The sequence below is a fragment of the Rhodofomes roseus genome (assembly GCF_022264815.1).
Source record: "Rhodofomes roseus strain CIRM-BRFM 1785 chromosome Unknown C8Q71scaffold_3, whole genome shotgun sequence".
Classification (NCBI taxonomy): domain Eukaryota; kingdom Fungi; phylum Basidiomycota; class Agaricomycetes; order Polyporales; family Fomitopsidaceae; genus Rhodofomes; species Rhodofomes roseus.
This window is the reverse complement of record NW_025952959.1, coordinates 23,299-40,239: the sequence shown is the minus strand read 5'-3', so window position 1 is coordinate 40,239 and position 16,941 is coordinate 23,299. Positions and strand designations below refer to the sequence as shown.

The window sequence follows — 16,941 nt, the reverse complement described above, 5'->3', positions numbered from 1 at the left end:
TCGATCTTCAGATCAGTCAACTTCGTGGTCGCCATGAGCGCAGAGACCATGGTCTGGTAGGTCTCCGGCACCTTGGACAGGAGAATCAGAGCCTGCGTCGACTCGTCAAGCTTGATCCCTCCAGCAACGACTTCCTTCAGACGAGTAACAATTTTGTTCGTCTGGTCGTGAAGGGGCTTAGAGTCCGACATCTCAGGCGACTTGATGAGCGAGCAAAACAGCGACCAGGAATAGGCCGCATCCGGAGTACCAAACGCCGTTTTAAGGGCGTCCCACATCTCCTTTGCAGTCTTCAGGGTTTCCCCATCTTCCTTCAGGAGGTGGTGATGAATGTTCCTCTCCGTGCGCATCAGGAGTACACCTTGAGCGCGGGAGTTCATCTTGCCATAATTAGCATCCGTGGTGGTACCCGGAGCAATAGCAGGCCAGGCTTCTATAAACGTGAGGTAGCCGCGCATGGCAGCCGACCAATTAGCGTACTGAGACGCTTGGGCAAGCACAGGAATAGCGTCGGGCTTGACGTCTCCCATGGTGGTCGTCAGAAGAATAAACTCGTTAAATTCTTCGGACTCAAAAACGATTGGCTCTAGAGGAGCCTCAAACGAAACTTCAGAGAGGGGAGTGAGAGGAGAGTAAACGGTGCTGCTTGGCGACGGTAGCCTTGCAACGTGTTCAGGACCAGGAGGAGAAGATGCCTCCGAAAACGAGTTAGCGAATATAAAATCTTCCTGCCAGGAAGCAACCGGTATGCCACCCCAAGTGTTACCTGGCGGTGTGTAATCAGGAACGTCGTAACGATGAGGACAGTGGTTTTCGTCGCAAGCGTTCGACTCAGCTTCCTCAGGACGATAGTGATAGTCGTAGACTTCCTGATAATCGAATAGATGATGATGACCGGTACAATCGTAGGGTGTTTCACCACTACTATGTTCGCTGATGTCCGAGTGATGCTCAGACGAAGCCACAATGTGATGCTTAACAAACTAATATTCCAGGTATATAAACGTATTGGTACGCCGACCAAAGTTCTACAAAACGATCCAGTCCAGATATCCGCCGTCAGAGACTAGCGTAAGCTCCCTGGCTACCTTGCGGTACCTACGAGCGAGCGACTCTGTATCCGTCGAAAACTCGACGCGCCCAACCTGCTTGCAAGCCCACGAAATTCTCTCGCGCTGCTCCTTCGACCAGGTAGAGACCTTGTCGATGTTGTCGTCGACCCAATTGAGTTGGTCGGCGAGACGATGAAGAGCCTTCTGAGAATCGCCGTCGAGACGATCGAAGAGGTGTTTCTTGTCGAAGATCGCTTGGAAACGATCGGCGGTGGCGTGTACCTTCTTGAGAAGGATACCCTTGGCGTCTTCAGCGGACTTTCGCTTGAAGTCAGGGAGAGGACGAGGCGCAGAGAGACGTTCAGCCAAAGGCTTAGGTGCAGAGGTGGAGGTAGAGGTGGGGCGAACTGGGAGCGGATGGGACTGGGATCAAGAAAACGTTAGATCCGAAGATCAGAGGTAGATAGTGTCGGCGTCGGACCAACCTTTCTCTCAGGTTTGGCCGGAGGATAAACTTTAAAATCGCTCTTTCGAGCTACCCTGGAGAGACGCTCTGACAAGGCCTTGGGCACTGTGTCCTTGAGACGTCAAACTCAGTCCAAAAGGACAGCAAACGGTGCCTAACTTACTCCTTGAAGAAGTAGGACTTTAAACAACAGTAGTGCGCACTGTACAGGGAGCTGGTCAGTGACCAGGGCTCATAACCTGATGAACAAGGAGTGTGGTGGCTAGCCTGAGGCAAGGCTACAAAAGAATACTACAGGAGCACAAAGAGCACTGTAGTAAAGGAGGACTTACAACAGATCTCTTAAGAGCTGAGAGGGAAGACTCAGAGGCGTTAAGACGAGAGGAGAGACCGTTACATTCTAGGGCGTATCCAGCCCGGTATATATACACATGAGAGAGCCATCACATGATCGTACAGTAAGCGTAACAGCGTAGAGTCATAACGGAGCGATATGGTGCAATGAGCGAATACACAAGGATGAGGCAATATTGCACCATGAATGGAATGTCATGGAAAGGACTGGAACAGCGATGTGCTCAATGATGCAATACGATGCAATCAAGGAATGTGCTGGAACATGATGGAAAGCGGTGGAATGTTCCATCAGGGTCTAGATCTAATCATGTGCTACAGGTCTGGATCAAATCCGAAAAGAATGTACGTAATATGTAGCATAGTAGAACATAAGTCCATAACGGGTAAGGATAAGTCCTATCCCGTGTGATAACACCCAAAACAGTTGAAGTTCAACACGTGCTGCCCCTCCCGTCGCTATTCCTGGCCGGCGCTAACGCAATGTTCCTCCCCGCTGCCTGTAGCCACCGCTCCTCGGCCGCCCTCGGTCAGCGTCTGTTCGATCCTCGTGCCTTGGCCTCCCTCCGTCCTCCCTTATCTTCTCCTCGCTGACGCTCTCTTCCCTCCGTCACCTCACCCACCATGTCCACCCCTCCGCACCTCGACGCCACTGCTGCCGTGGACCTCTCCGCCGTCCTCGTCCGCCTCGTCTCCGCGTTTGAGGTGTATATGGCCGAGGAGATACAAATCTGTCCGCCCCAGTTTCCCAATACCAACACAATGTATTGCTGGGCGTCGTGGGCCCGCGCCCTCGTGATTGACTTCGTACGTCCCTTCCCGTGGCTGGCCTCCTCCCATTGACCTCCTTCCCTCCGTTCAGTATGGCTACATCGCGAACCACCATCTAGCGGTGCAGTTCCACCATCCCCCGGCTGAGTTTGACATCCAGCCCGTTCTCGTCTGGCTTTCGATGTCGATGTACCACCTCTCCGGAAATGACCGTGTCCCCGCCTCCCTCCGACCCCTCCTTGCCAATCTTGAGGCCGACCTTCGCCGCCCAGCGCAGATCCATCCCAGTGGCTGGTACGTTGTCTGGGGGTCGAACCAGTTGTCGTTCCCTCTCGCCGTCCCTCTCCTCCCTCCTTTCCCTCCTTTCCCCTTTTATCCCATCGTGTTTGACCGCAATGCACCCCCTCGTCGTTTTGTGCCCCGACCATTGGAGGAGTACCGGCGGGCTAATCTGCGTGGAGAGGCGGCAACCCCGAACCTGGCCACCATGTCTCTTCCTTCCGCCGCCCTGAGCCCCGCGGCTCAGCCCCCGGAAGGAGTCTTCGTCCCATCCTTCTTTCCTCCTGGGCCTTTCCGTCTAGACGGCAGCTTCTCCCCTCGGCACGCCTCGCAGCCTCCTCCTCCGCCCGCACAATCCTCTCCCGGTCCTTCTGTGCGTCCACCGTCCAGCCCCAACCATTTCGTTCGTGACACCGGCCTCCTCGACCCCGTCCCGCGCGTTCCCTCCGCTGGTTCGGTGGTCGCCCCCCAGCCTTCGCCTACTGGCCCTCCGTCGGCTGCTCCGCGCCTCGCCCCTTCGCGATCCTTGCCCGCGCCATCCGCCCCAGGTCCCATCGTCCCCACTACGGGCCTCGTCGACTCTGTCCCTCGGGCCCCAGCGGCGGCTTCTCGTGCACCCCCCGCCAGCTCTCGCCCCGCGCCCATCATCCAAGCTCCTGGGCTGCGGTTGTATGGGGTCTCTCAGCCACCCCCTGCCGTTGCCCCTAGCGCTTCGACCCCGGGTCCCTCCGCTGCGGTTGCTGCCTCCTCGTCGCGTCCCTCCGGCCCTGCTGCCTCCTCCGGTCCGGCTGCAGGTTCCTCCGATCCAGTGCCCCCGGCCCCCTCTGGTCAGACGGCGGTGTCTCGAACTCGCTACGGCTTGTTCGTATACGCCCCTAGCCAGGCTTGCAGCAGGTGCACTGCGCAGAGGCCTCCAGGAGTGTGTCGCGCGGATGGCCATTCGCAGCACTCATGCGCTGGGTACGTGAAGGCCAAGGTGGGCTGTTCGCTCCGAGGTGTCCGTAAGTCTTTCCCTTCCGGTACTCGTCCCGTCCTTTCCTTCTGATGACTTCCTTCTCCTTTTAGCTACAGCGCGGCTCGGGCTTCGATATATCGGCCCCCACCCCTTGCAGACCAGGCGCTCGGTAGCCGGTTCCCTCCAGTTCCTTCCCGACCCGCCGGTCGCAAACGCACCCGCCGACTTACTCGGGGCTTTCCCGTCATCTTCTAGGGCGGCGAACCCGTCGTCTTCAAGGGCGGCGAACCCTTCGTCTTCCAGCGGGGCCGGTCCTTTGTTGTCGGTGTTGCCGCGGAAATCGACACCGCTGTTCTTCGACAGCCCGGGTAGTACTCCCCCACCCTCCGTCCCTCCGAACGTGGCCATGCGCTCCGCCGCGCTTGCCTCCGGTGTGACTCATGCCGTGCAGTTGCCTGATCGTTCCCGGTCGGCACGCCGTTCTCGCCCACCCATGTCACCCTCCACGACTCCGTCTGTGGGCGACGAAAACAAAGTCGAGAGCGAGGACGAGAGCGAGGACGAGCGTGATGAGCTGGACGACGACGAGGAGGAAGTTGCTGACTTGGTGGGTCAGGTACGCTCCTGGGAGGCGAGCTTGCCGTAAGTGCCTGGACTTGTTGTGTTGCTTGTACGATCCGACGCGTGTGCCTCTCTCTCTGTATTAGAATATTCGAGTTAACACATTGCCTTCTCTCCTTCTGCGTGCGTCGTGCTCGTATCGCTTGCCATGAGACGGCCCCATCGTGACGCCATTGCCTGATCGCTCAGTTCTGGGCCTAGGCACCTGCCCCGACCCACAAAATACTGACCGTCCCCGGTCAGTTGTTCCCTCCGGGGCTATTGCGCGGCATCCCGATGGCTGATCGGTCCGGATGGTCACCTTCCCAGTCGAGCTTCCTTCCGCCGCCTTCCGCTGCTATTCACAGCCGGCGCCTGTGCGATCCTCGTGCCCTCTCACCCTCCGGCCTCTGTCCACTCGCTGCACTCGATCCCTCCTTGTGTCCGCTCCCTCCTCCTCCGACTCTTCGCCATGTCTCAGGCCACGTTCAATTTCGAGCGCGAACTAGACGTTCAGACTGCTCTGGACGTCTCGCAGGTACTATCACGGCTCCACGGGTCATTCAGCGAAGACGTCGCGAATGAAGTGTTCATCGTGATTCCCCCGGGCGGCGTCCCTTCCCTTTGGCTCCCTGACCTCGCCGTGCTCGCGCATTGGATGGCTTGGGCTCGGACCGCCGTATTCCACTTGGTACGTCCCGGCCTCTCGCCCCTCCGCGGTTCGTTCCGTGCCTTGACTCTACCCTCCTTGCCCAGAACGCCTTCGTCGCGAACCTCCTCATTGCAATGCAGTTTGGGTACCCTCCGATGCCGCTCCCTCCTCAGCACGAAGAGGTGATCGCCCGCACCCGTAGCAACGCGTTCAATGTCGGTAGGTGCCAACACCTTGCCCCCGAGCTGGTGCAACTCGAGATACGACGCCTCATCGCTGACTTCCGGGTGTACCCCGATGTACATGAAACTGGATGTTTCATCCTCTGGGGGTCCTCGCGTATCCCTCTCGCCGTCCCCCTCCGTCCCCCCTTCCCTTATCTCCCATTTACGCCCCTTCTTTCTGGTCGCCAGCCCCCAGACGACAGGCCCCCTTCTCCCTTAGCGTGTCCACCTTCCCGCGCCTTCTTCCGGGCTGTCCCTCCAAACGCGCACATTCCTTTCCCCCTGGTCGCCCCCCCGTCTTCGTACGCTCCTTTTCGTCCTGATGGCACGATAGACCCCCTTGCCTTCACCCCTCCTGCTCTGCCCACTGCTGGTTCGTCCGTCACGCCTCCTCGGTCCCGCCTTCAGTACAACTCCCCGACTTCCTCCGATCATTCCTCTGGGATCGCCAGCCCAATGAGGGGACTCTCCGACGACGAGCTAGCTCGGTTCTACGCCCCTTCGTCCCCCTCCCCGGCCAACTCCCCATCCGTCGGAGGCCGCTCTCCCACTGTCGAGTACTCCTCCGGACCTGATGATCCGCCCCTTTCTCCTCCTCGTCAACCCCGCGTGATCGGCCCAACCTCTGGTCCGCCCGCCACGACCGACGCGAACGGAAACCGTATCTTCATGCCGCCCTGCGCCCGTTCTGGCCCATCTCGCCCGGTAGCACCGTCCGGCCCCTCGCTTGTGAGTACCCCTCTGGTTCCCTCCGTGGCCCCTAGGCCCTCGGGCCCCTCCGTGCCTCCGCGCCCGACCGTGCCTGCCGCTACCGTTCCCACAGCGTCGACGGTTTACACCGATCCTGCGCCACCACTCCCCTCCGGTGCCTCCGGAGCCTCGCGCTCCCGGTACGGATTGTTCGTGTATGCACCACAGACGCCGTGCGAGAGATGCGCCGCACTGTCTCCTCGTGGGCTCTGCCGAGTCGACGGCAACCCCGACCACGCGTGCGTGTACTGCGCGAAGAAGAAGACGAGGTGCAGTATCCGCCACACCCGTGAGTCACCCTGTTTCACCACCACGCCCCTCCATGTTCTGGCCACTGACTTCCCGCCTAGCCGTCCGGTCCTTAAGGCTTTGGTACGTCGGTCCTCACCCTTCCCAGACCCGGGACGACGCCTTGCTGTACTCGGCTTCGTTCCGTCCCGACCCTCCCGTCGCGGGTACCCCTCCGGACCTGCTACAGGCATTCCCTCGCTCCGGAGAAGGCGTGACTCCGTCCTCCGCCGCCCCGAGCGCACTTGCCATACCCGTTCCCACCGCCCCTCCGAGTGTCCGCCTCCGCTCAGCTGCCCTGGCTTCTAGCGCGACGCATGCCCAGCACCTCGCTGTCCATGCGAGTTTGCTACGCGATTGGCCGCCATCGAGGACTCCTTCCGACCCAGCCGACTTCTGGTTCGAACCGCCAGACAACGAGGACGAAGAAGACGGGGGTAGTGGCGGGCCAGGAGAGGACGAAGAGGAAGGAGAGGTTTTCAATCTCATTACCTCGATACGGGGAATGCACGCCTCATCCCCTGCGCCCCAGTAGGTACTCGGTGTGTGTTTCCAGACAGTCTCCTCCGCGCGTGTACGATAGATCCTAGATAGGCCGTGAATATGCCATCCCTGCTTTTGTTGCACCCTCCGCGCGTGCTTCGGTTAGCTGGTTTCTTGATCCTGCAGGCCCGCGCGTTTATGCACCCTCCGGAGTCATGCCTCGTGCTTGCCATTGATATGCTGCCCATCCGCATATAAATTAAGGGTCCCTGCACTTGCTGATTCCCCGCCGATGTCCACAAGGACCTGATGGTGAGCTCCCCTCCGGTGCATCCTTGGTGAAGCTAACAGCCGCCTTCCTCCAGTCTGCTCCGTCCACCGTTGAGGAATCCCCGCTGTCGTCGTGCACCCACTGCTCTTCCGCCGATGCTCATCCCCCTGGGATCTGTGCCCCCTCCGCACCCGTCGGCGTCCTTCCCCCAGTCGTGATACCCATGCAGGATAGGGTCGATGTCCTCGAAGCCCGAGCAACGTCGCAGGCTAGCGAGTTGACCTCCCTCCGACACAGTGTCAATGCCCTTACCGCGATCATGCCTGGCCCATGCCCGTCCCCCTCCGAGATGCATCGTACCACAGCAGCCCTTTCCGAACGGATCGAACATTTGTCGGAGTTCGCGCACTTCGTGGATCGTGCTTCGCGCGCTCGAGTCTGTGAGGCCAACGACAACTTCGCTTTCATGCTGATTCGTGTCGACACCCTCACCGAAGACCTGGCTCGGGTTTCCTCCATCATGCAGGACCTGTCTCGCACCGCCTCCGACCCCACCGTCGTAGACTCCCTTGCCACCGTTGAACGCTCCATGCACTCCATCCTCCAGATCCTAGGGCGTTTGTCGGGGTCGTCCACTCCGAACCCTCGTTCCGAACCCGCTCCCTCCCGTGGTCGATCTCGGCGCAACCACCGTTCCCGCGGTCGCGGGCGCGGAGGGCCTCCTGGCGTGCATTTCAACTTTGGGCTCGGTCCCAACTAACCCTTCCCTTCCTTCCGCCCCTCGTTCCCTCCTCGGATTCTACTTCTCCTCCCTCCTCCTTCCCCTTTCTTCCGTCCGAGGCTTCATTCTTCATCCCCGTCCACTTCCCCGTCCTCCCCGTCGAACCGGTCTCCGTAATGTTTGTTCTCATCAGGTAAGTACTCTGTTGAACTAGGAAGGCGCCTACCGGGCTGCCGGGTTCAATCACAGGCCGGACCGGTTCTATGGGAAGCTCCGGGTCCGTGATGTCATCTATGATGTCATCTGTGTGTTATCACATGGCTACGCCACTTACCTTGTATGTCGTGGGAACGTACTATACAGTAGCTTAGATAAGCGGTCTCCTCATGTATATAAGGACCCCAGTAGCGTAGCTCAATCCCCAGTACCTTCAGTCGAAGTACTTGCGTGTGCATCAAGCATCAGCAACCTTGCAGGTAAGTTGTGAGGGCGCACCACTGCGTGGAGCTGCCTGCTCAACAGGTTATGAGCCCTGGTCACTGCCTGAGTACTGCGCCTCACTGGCTGCGTCTCAGTGTGCGCACCAGCTTATGTTATGGGAATATCTCCAAAATCCCAAGTCCGCCTTATATGCCTCAACTCACAAGCTATTGTTAGAATCTCCGCTATTGTCGGAAGGGTCCATTAGATAAGCACAATGGACTCCTAGACTATTGGTTGAGGACGCGCCTCGGCAATAACCGGTAATCTACGGAGTTTGCCGAAGTGCGCTTTAGGACTTCAATACCGAGGGTAGGAGGGATCGAGTCTCCGAAGTCTATTAACTACCAATAGAGGAATCGCCGAAGGATCACCGAGGACTATTGACCATCGGTAATGGGAACACCGAAGGATCCCCGAGGAAGGCAGGGTTGACACTTCGGACTTAGCTCGGTGAGGACTTAGGCTGTGGATTCTGACACGTCTCAAGTACAGTACGTAGGATAGCCTTGAACCGCTTATAGTACACAGGATTGAGGACTCGGAAATGTATATAAGACGAGACGAAAGACTGCGGCAATCTATCTACACTCTTTACCGAAATTCACCTTGTGTGCCACACGAAGACTTGCTTCGCCCCGAGTGCTAAGTTAGCCATACTAGCCACTCGACCACTCTCACTGAGTTCTTACCGACGCGCTCTAAGACCTGTGATTGTGAGACCTTACTTAGTACAGTCCTCGCGCTACTAGTAAGGTCTAAGTAACTTCAACTGACTACAAGAGTCGGGTTCATCGGAGAAGGTTCATCATACTGATCAACGTTCTAACATTGCTTCTCGGTAATCATTTATTACCGACAATTCGGTAACTGCTCTACTAGACTTAAGCATTACCGACGCTTCCTTCTGAGTTACCGAGTATTGAATACCTCGGTAATCTATTCATTTAAACATACAACTTCGTTACTATTCCTCTGTAACGAAGGAGACATCCTCTACTCTATTGCTCGACTTCAAGTAACTGGTTACCTTGAAGTAAGTATTATACTAATCCTAACCCAGACTCCAACAGCTTACCTGTGGCTTCGCCTTAGTGGCTTGAAGCCAGGGGGGGACTATGCGCGGACATCGCTGCAGGTCTTAGCGCAACTCTGTTGCTGCTATCCCCAGCACATGCACCACAGCGGTGGTTGCGCCTCTAAGGCTGCACTCGTCATTGAGTAGAGGGCTGATGACATTGTTGTCAGTATTCCCCATTTACCGAGTTTATCACTTCAAACCCTCTACCAATGGCCTCCAACACCCTCTTCACCGCTGTCCCCGTCTTTGACGGCTCCAACTACCGCGCCTGGGCTGAATCCATGTCGGCCTTCCTCATGGCGCAGGAGGTCTGGATCATTGTCAATTCGACCTGGCCCCAGCCTACTCTGGACACAGAGAATCCCTCAGTCTACTACGAGTGGCTGCAGCGCGATCAGAAGGCACAGGGGTCGATCCGTCTTCGCCTGACGTCGTCCGTCAAGGCGGCTGTCAAGAACAAGACGACCAGCAAGGCCCTCTGGGACGAGCTGAAGGCGCTCTATGACAAGCAGACCCCCGCCGGTGTTTACAAGGAGTTTAGGACAGCGATCAATGCTCGGATCCCTCCAAACGAGCACCCGAACCCGACGTTCGCTAACATCGCAGCTGCGTTTGACAAACTTGCGGGCGAAGGGATCAACATCCCCGCTCCACTGCGGGCGATGATAGCGCTTAATGCGCTGCCCTCCCGGTACGACACTGTCGTCACCACGATCCTCCAAGCCAAAGAGCTTACGGAGATGAAGATCGACTACGTCCGGGAGTCTGTCGTCATTGCCTACGAGCAAGGCGGCAAGCAGGCGTCATCTTCGCAGAGCGCGAAGAAGATCTCCGCCGTTAAGCGTAAGCACGGCGAACCAAACTTCAACCAGCAGCAGCAGCGCCAGGATGGCAGCAGCAGCAGCGGTGCGAAGGAAGGTCAAGGCAAGGGCAAAGGCAAGCAGCGCGGTAAACGCAGCGGCAAGCAAGTTAAGTCCCGCGCCAACCAGGGAGATCATACGGACCATGCGCATCTCGCCTCGCAGGCGTCGATAGCGGGTCCTACCACCTCCAAAGTCGTCGAGATAGCGCCTTCGGGCAGCAAGTCTCACACCGTCACCACCCGTCCCGCCAAAACCGGCCACAGCAAGAATGCTCACCGGTGGCTCAAGAGTGCCCTCGAGCTCGCCAAAGACATCGACATCTCTGGCACCTCACAGCGTCTCACGACGTTGTCTGAGGTCGTTGACAATTCCGCTCGGATTGAGGAGTACCTCTCCGACTCGGAGTCAGAGTCTCGGGCGTCCAAACGCTCTCGTCATGGTTCTGAAGTAGGCCATGCGATCGACGCGATCATGGACGGGACGTACAACTCGTACGACGAGGACGAAGGTCCTACGACTCAGGATCCACTTGATTGGGGATCAGACGGTCAGTACGACATCGACGACGAGCTGGCTAACGCCGCCGGCTTAGGGGAGGACTTTGATGCTGGGTCAGTCCCTTCAGCTTCTATTCCCAAGCGACCTACTAACCCTGCGCTTCATACAGCCGCATGTAGTAGTAGACGCACTAGGTCTACTTTAAAGAGACGTAGTATTCGCAGTCGTAGTTGCAGTGTAACGAATGAATATATCAGTAGTTCGTTACACAAATCAGTTGGTTGTCGGCATTCGCGCGATTTCGCTGCGTGCACCAAATGTAAGGGAAAAGCTAAGGCTTGGCATGAACCAGAGCCGGTTGAGTCGTCAGACTCCTGGATGTTGGACTCTGGAGCATCATTACATTTTTCCAACAATTTAGATGATTTTGCTGAGATTGAGGACCTCAGTGAGCCAATCGTCTTGTCGACCGCAAACGGCTCTGCCGTATGCACAAAGCGTGGGACAGTCTTCTTGAACTTCGAGAATGACGATGGTAGTCATACGACGACCAGATTATTCCCCGTTTATTACTTCCAAGGTCTTCATCAACGTCTCCTATCCATGGGAACGTTCCTCCGTGAAGGAATGACAGTGCGCGGTGGTGCGCAGCACGTCGACCTCTATGAACAAGGAGCGCGTGAACCACTATATGTGTTCAAGCCGCGGCACCCTAGTTCAACGATATTCGAAATACAGTCCTTGCCTTCACAGGACGCAATGAGTATCCATCAGACAGTTTATTCTGTCGATTACCACACTATGCATCGCCGCCTAGGACATCCTTCTAAGGACGTACTACGGCAAGCACAGAAACACACCGAGGGTTTCCCACCTTCGATAGAGTTCCCTAGGGAGGATCCTATATGCCCAGGATGCGCGGAAGGGAAAATGCATAACAAAGCATTCCCGCCATCTACGTTGAGAGCGACAGAGCCCTTCGAGCTCATTCACTCTGATGTGAAGTCGTTTCCCATCGACTCCTACCATAAGTATAGGTACTACATCCTGTACTATGACGACTACACTTCCAATGCGTGGACAGTGAATCTGCGCAACAAGAGTGCTGCGATCACGGCCACGCGCCAATTCTTAGCCATGGCCCAAAACCAGTACGGCAAGAAGGTTAAGAAGTGGATGTCAGATGCTGGGGGAGAATACAAGTCCGAAGCGTTCGACAAAATGCTGAAAGACGAGGGTATCCAGATCCTGCAAAGTTCGCCGCACACTCCTCAGGAGAATGGCAGAGCGGAGCGACTCAACAGGACGATAATGGACAAAGCTGAGGCCATGCGCCATGAAGCGTGTCTACCTGAATCCTGGTGGGAATTTGCGGTTGAGCACGCTGTTCATCTCTACAACAGGACACCTGTCCGACGTCTCAAATGGCGTACCCCCTATGAGATGTTAAATGGCGAGGCTCCCAGCATCAAGCACCTAAGAATATTTGGGTGCGGCGCATATGTATTCATACCGAAAGACGTGCGTCAGAATACACTATCTCGGAAATCTGAGTTAATGGTGTACCTCGGGGTTGCCCCTGGTGGGCATGGGGCGCGATTCATGCGCAGCCCTAATAATGTGCTTTACACTTCATCGAACGCTCTGTTTGATGAACTCATGTTCCCAAAATGCCCGGACATGAAACGGCGAGGCAACACTAGGTTGCAATCTGCACCTAGACCTGACCAAGCGGGTCGCCAACCCACTTCTCAGGAGAATTATGATGACGATGACAACGATCATCCCTCTCATCACCTTCCAAAGGGAGCGGACAATGAGCGTGACGATGCTCAGGAGCAGCCTAGGGCGCCCAGTCCAGTTCCGCCGCCTCAACCTCCGGAAGAGCCAGCGCGCGATGATGCGCCGCGGCGCTCAGGGAGAGAGCGGAAGCCAGTAACCCGCCCAGGGAATGTCTATGGGGAGAAACGGACCCCCGTAGAAATATACAAAGAGATCGAAAAGAAGGGGCAATGGAAAAAGATTGTCGGAGAAGAGCCGGGTAGCTCCCGCTCTCAACCACAGTCAAGGCAGCAACCGGTTCCCGGACCTAGTTCTGCGCCTGATCCACAGCCAGACCAACCTTCTGGATCTTCCTCGGGCTCTGACGACGACGAAGTCGAAGAGTTACTCATGGCACAACTATGCCGGGAAGGGGGAGTAGGATTGGTTAACATGCTGCTTGCAAAAGCGCTACCACTAGTTGACCAAGATTCTCCGAAGTCCAGCGTACGCGAATGGACATTCCGTGATATCTCGAAGCTACCTAAAGAGGAGCAAGAGAAGTGGAAAGCTGCGTGTCGCGAAGAGTTAGAGGCTCTGCGCAAGCGTGGTGTTTACGAGTTGGTTGACCGTCCTAAGGGACGTAGGGTTACCAAAAACCGCTGGGTCTTCGACGTCAAAACTGACGGTCGAAAGAAGGCTAGACTAGTCGCAAAAGGCTACTCCCAGATTGAAGGCCTCGATTACGATCAGGTTTTCTCTCCAGTCGTTTGCTTTGAGACCGTGCGCCTTATACTCGCGCTAGCCGCGCTCGAGGACATGCACATCTCCGGACTCGACGTCCGTAATGCGTACCTCTATGGTAAACTCGACGAGGAGATTTACATGGAGCAGCCTGAAGGCTTTAAAGTCAAAGGCCAAGAGCACAGAGTCCTCCGGCTATTGCGTGCTCTCTATGGACTCAAACAGGCAGGGTTAGCGTGGTGGCGCACCCTTAATGAGTCTCTCAAAGAACTCGGCTTTACACGCCTTGTATCCGACGCCGGAATTTTCATCTATAAGACGAAAGACGGACGTTTCGTCCTAGTCATAGTCTATGTGGATGATGCCCTATTTTGTGGCAAAGACAAGGCCCTTGTAGCCAAACTCAAGAACCGCTTCATGAAGAAGTGGGAGTGTCGCGACCTAGGCGACGTCAAGGAGTTCTTGCGTATGCGCATTACTCGGAAAGGCAACGAGATTCATCTCGACCAAACTGCCTACCTTGAGACTGTGCTGCAGCGCTGTGGCATGCAGAATGCAAAGTCTGCGCCTACTCCACTCCCTGCGGGTTACAAACCTGAGCCGCACACTGGCCCGGTTGATCCTGCACTTCGAAGCCGGTATCAGACCGTCATCGGCTCCTTGCTATATATCATGCTCGGAACTCGACCTGACATCTGCTTTGCCGTGACTAAACTCGCGCAACAAGCTGCGAATCCGTCACAGGACCACTTGGACAAAGCGCTATATATCTGCCGCTACCTCGTGGGTACCAAGTCCTATGCGCTTGTATACAGCGGCAAATCTGGACAAGGTGTCTCGGCATGCACAGACTCTGACTGGGCCAATGACCCAGAGATGAGACGGTCTCAGAGTGGCTACTTTATGAAGTTGGCGAACGGAGTGTTCAGTTGGCTGTCTCGACGGCAAAAGACGGTTGCACTGTCTTCAACTGAGGCTGAATACATGTCGCTCAGCGACTGTAGCCGCCAAGTCGTCTGGGTTAAGATGCTCCTCAAGGAGATCGGTTACCTACTTGGCGCACTCCCTATCTGCTCGGATAACCAAGGAGCGATATTCATCGGCTCCAACCCTGTAACTGAGAGGCGGTCGAAGCACATCGACATACGCTACCATTACATCAGGGAACTGATTGAGGAGAAGCAAGTCGAGCTCTTCTACATCAGTACGGATGAAAATCCAGCAGACCTGTTCACCAAGAACTTAGGCCGTGTCAAATTCCTTAAGTTTAGAGGAATGCTCGGACTTAGATTCTATGAATCGTCCTAGAGCACCATTGGCAGCGTTATGCGCCTAGTACGCTTATGTGAGTCTACGACGCACTAAGCGAGGGGGAGTGTTGAACTAGGAAGGCGCCTACCGGGCTGCCGGGTTCAATCACAGGCCGGACCGGTTCTATGGGAAGCTCCGGGTCCGTGATGTCATCTATGATGTCATCTGTGTGTTATCACATGGCTACGCCACTTACCTTGTATGTCGTGGGAACGTACTATACAGTAGCTTAGATAAGCGGTCTCCTCATGTATATAAGGACCCCAGTAGCGTAGCTCAATCCCCAGTACCTTCAGTCGAAGTACTTGCGTGTGCATCAAGCATCAGCAACCTTGCAGGTAAGTTGTGAGGGCGCACCACTGCGTGGAGCTGCCTGCTCAACATACTCCTCCCACTCCTCTACCTCCTCGAGTCGTACTGACGACCTGCTCCTTCCGCGGTACGGAATGACTCTGAATGCAGCATAGCGGTGCCGGGACACACTTCCATCTAGTTTGGCCAGGATGTACGCTCCCCCTTCTGTTCTTCGTACGACTACCATCGGCCCCGAGTATCGTCGCTTCGCTTTGCGGTTATGTTCGGTTTCGATCTGAGAATTCCGTACTAGCACGAGGTCTCCACGCTTGTGATCGTAGTCCTTTATGACATGTTCGTTCCGCTTGATGAACTCCCGGACCGACTTATACCTTCCGGCCAGCACTTTAGCGTGTATGGCGTCCAGATCCTCCCTCCGCTTGAGTAGTTGCTGCGCCTTCATGGCCAAGAGGTCGCGAGTCGACATTTCTTCCTCCGGAAGCGGCACTAGGTACGTAGCTTCAGCTAGGTCGAATGGAAGGAGCGGTTTCACGCCGTGCACGATCCGATACAGCGACATCCCAGTACTCTTCTGTATCGACACTCGCTCCGCCCAAAACACAGCATCAATGACCGACGGCCATTTCGCCTCGTTCCCTCCGCAGATTTTCATGGCCGCTTCGCGGACATCGGTATGTCTCCTCTCAACTATCCCGTTTGCCCTCGAGTTATACGGTGAGATCTTGATGTGCCTGATCCCGTACCGCTTCTCTAACTCCTTCATTGCCGCAAGGAACGCCGTGCCGTTGTCCGTGACGATTTCCGACACCGCCCCCCACCGGCAGAGTATATCCTCGTAGATGAACTTCGCTAGTGTTATCGCCGTCTCGGTTCGTAGCTTCCTCCATTCCGGATACGACAACATGGAACACCGCGCCTGTACGAGGTACGAGAAGCCTCCGGCCTTCGGCATGTGCATAGTGTCGATATGCACCTTCTGGAACAGTCCCAAAGGCATCGCCACGGTCGGCGGAATCTTCACTTTCTGCATACTTCGCAGCTGACACTCGTGGCACGTTCCGACATACCATTTGACGTCTCGTTCCAAGTTAGGCCACCAAAACCTCTCGAGGATCCTCCTCCGCACGGTGAAGATTCCTTTATACCCTAGGTCGTTGTGCGCTTCCCGTAGCAGTCCTAGCCTCCGAGGATACGAGATCACCCGTTTGTGCTTTCCCTCCGGGTCTCGTCGCCACAATCGCTCGTTCCGGAGGAAGAACTGGGATGCCCGTTTCACCAGCTTCTTAAACCTCAAGTCATCCATCCCCTCTGGTCTCTCCACGTCTTGCAGGAACCTTTGTACGACTTCCAACTCCTCGTCTTGCCGCTCCGTTGCGTCATTCCTTGGCAGCACCACTTCTTCGCCCCCTCCGCGCTCGACCGTCCAGCACATCACCCTCCGCTCTTCCCGAGCCGCCCACCCGACTCGCCGTATGCTAGGTTCGGAAGTGTTGCCGTAGAAGACCGTGAACCCGCACGCATCGTCGATCCATTGTTCGTGGTCGTCTTCCTCCTCCGGGTCCTCGTCCGCACGTCTCCTCCGAGATAGGCCATCCACCCCGGAGTGCTTGTCCCCCGGGATGTGTACGAGCTTGAAGTCAAACAGCAGAATCCCGGCAATCCACCTGTTAATCGTCGCATTTGGCTGGATGTCCGGGTTATTGAGCATCCCCTTGATGTACTTCACGTCTACCTCCACTACCAGTGCCTTTACTCCGATAATGTGTATCCGGCTGGCCCGGAGTGCCCGGAAGAGGCCGTAGAGCTCGACTTTCGGCTGCGAGTAGTTGGATTCCCGCTTGTTCCACGTTATAGACCCAAACCTACTAGGCCAGCGCCTTGCTGCCTCGTCCAGTTGTAGCAACACATAGCCCACCCCGATAATAGAGGAGTCAACCGCTAGGATCACCGCCCGCTCCGACGTGTGGTCTATCGGAAGGAGTGCAGGCGAGTCGATCAACGCGTCCTTCAGGAGCTTCATCG

General features: G+C 56.4%; 1 protein-coding gene across 1 annotated transcript; it reads left to right on the top strand.

The window, feature by feature from the left end:
- Positions 1-2,590: 2,590 nt before the first annotated feature.
- Positions 2,591-6,926, top strand: C8Q71DRAFT_845547 (uncharacterized protein; the record flags this gene model as incomplete). The annotated part of the gene is made up of 8 exons (XM_047926609.1): positions 2,591-2,679; positions 2,735-2,937; positions 3,313-3,923; positions 3,988-4,493; positions 4,959-5,168; positions 5,234-5,348; positions 5,688-6,392; positions 6,454-6,926. The coding sequence occupies exons 1-8, from the start codon at positions 2,635-2,637 to the stop codon at positions 6,924-6,926; spliced, it is 2,868 nt and encodes a 955-aa protein (XP_047782631.1). The 5' UTR covers positions 2,591-2,634.
- Positions 6,927-16,941: the final 10,015 nt, after the last annotated feature.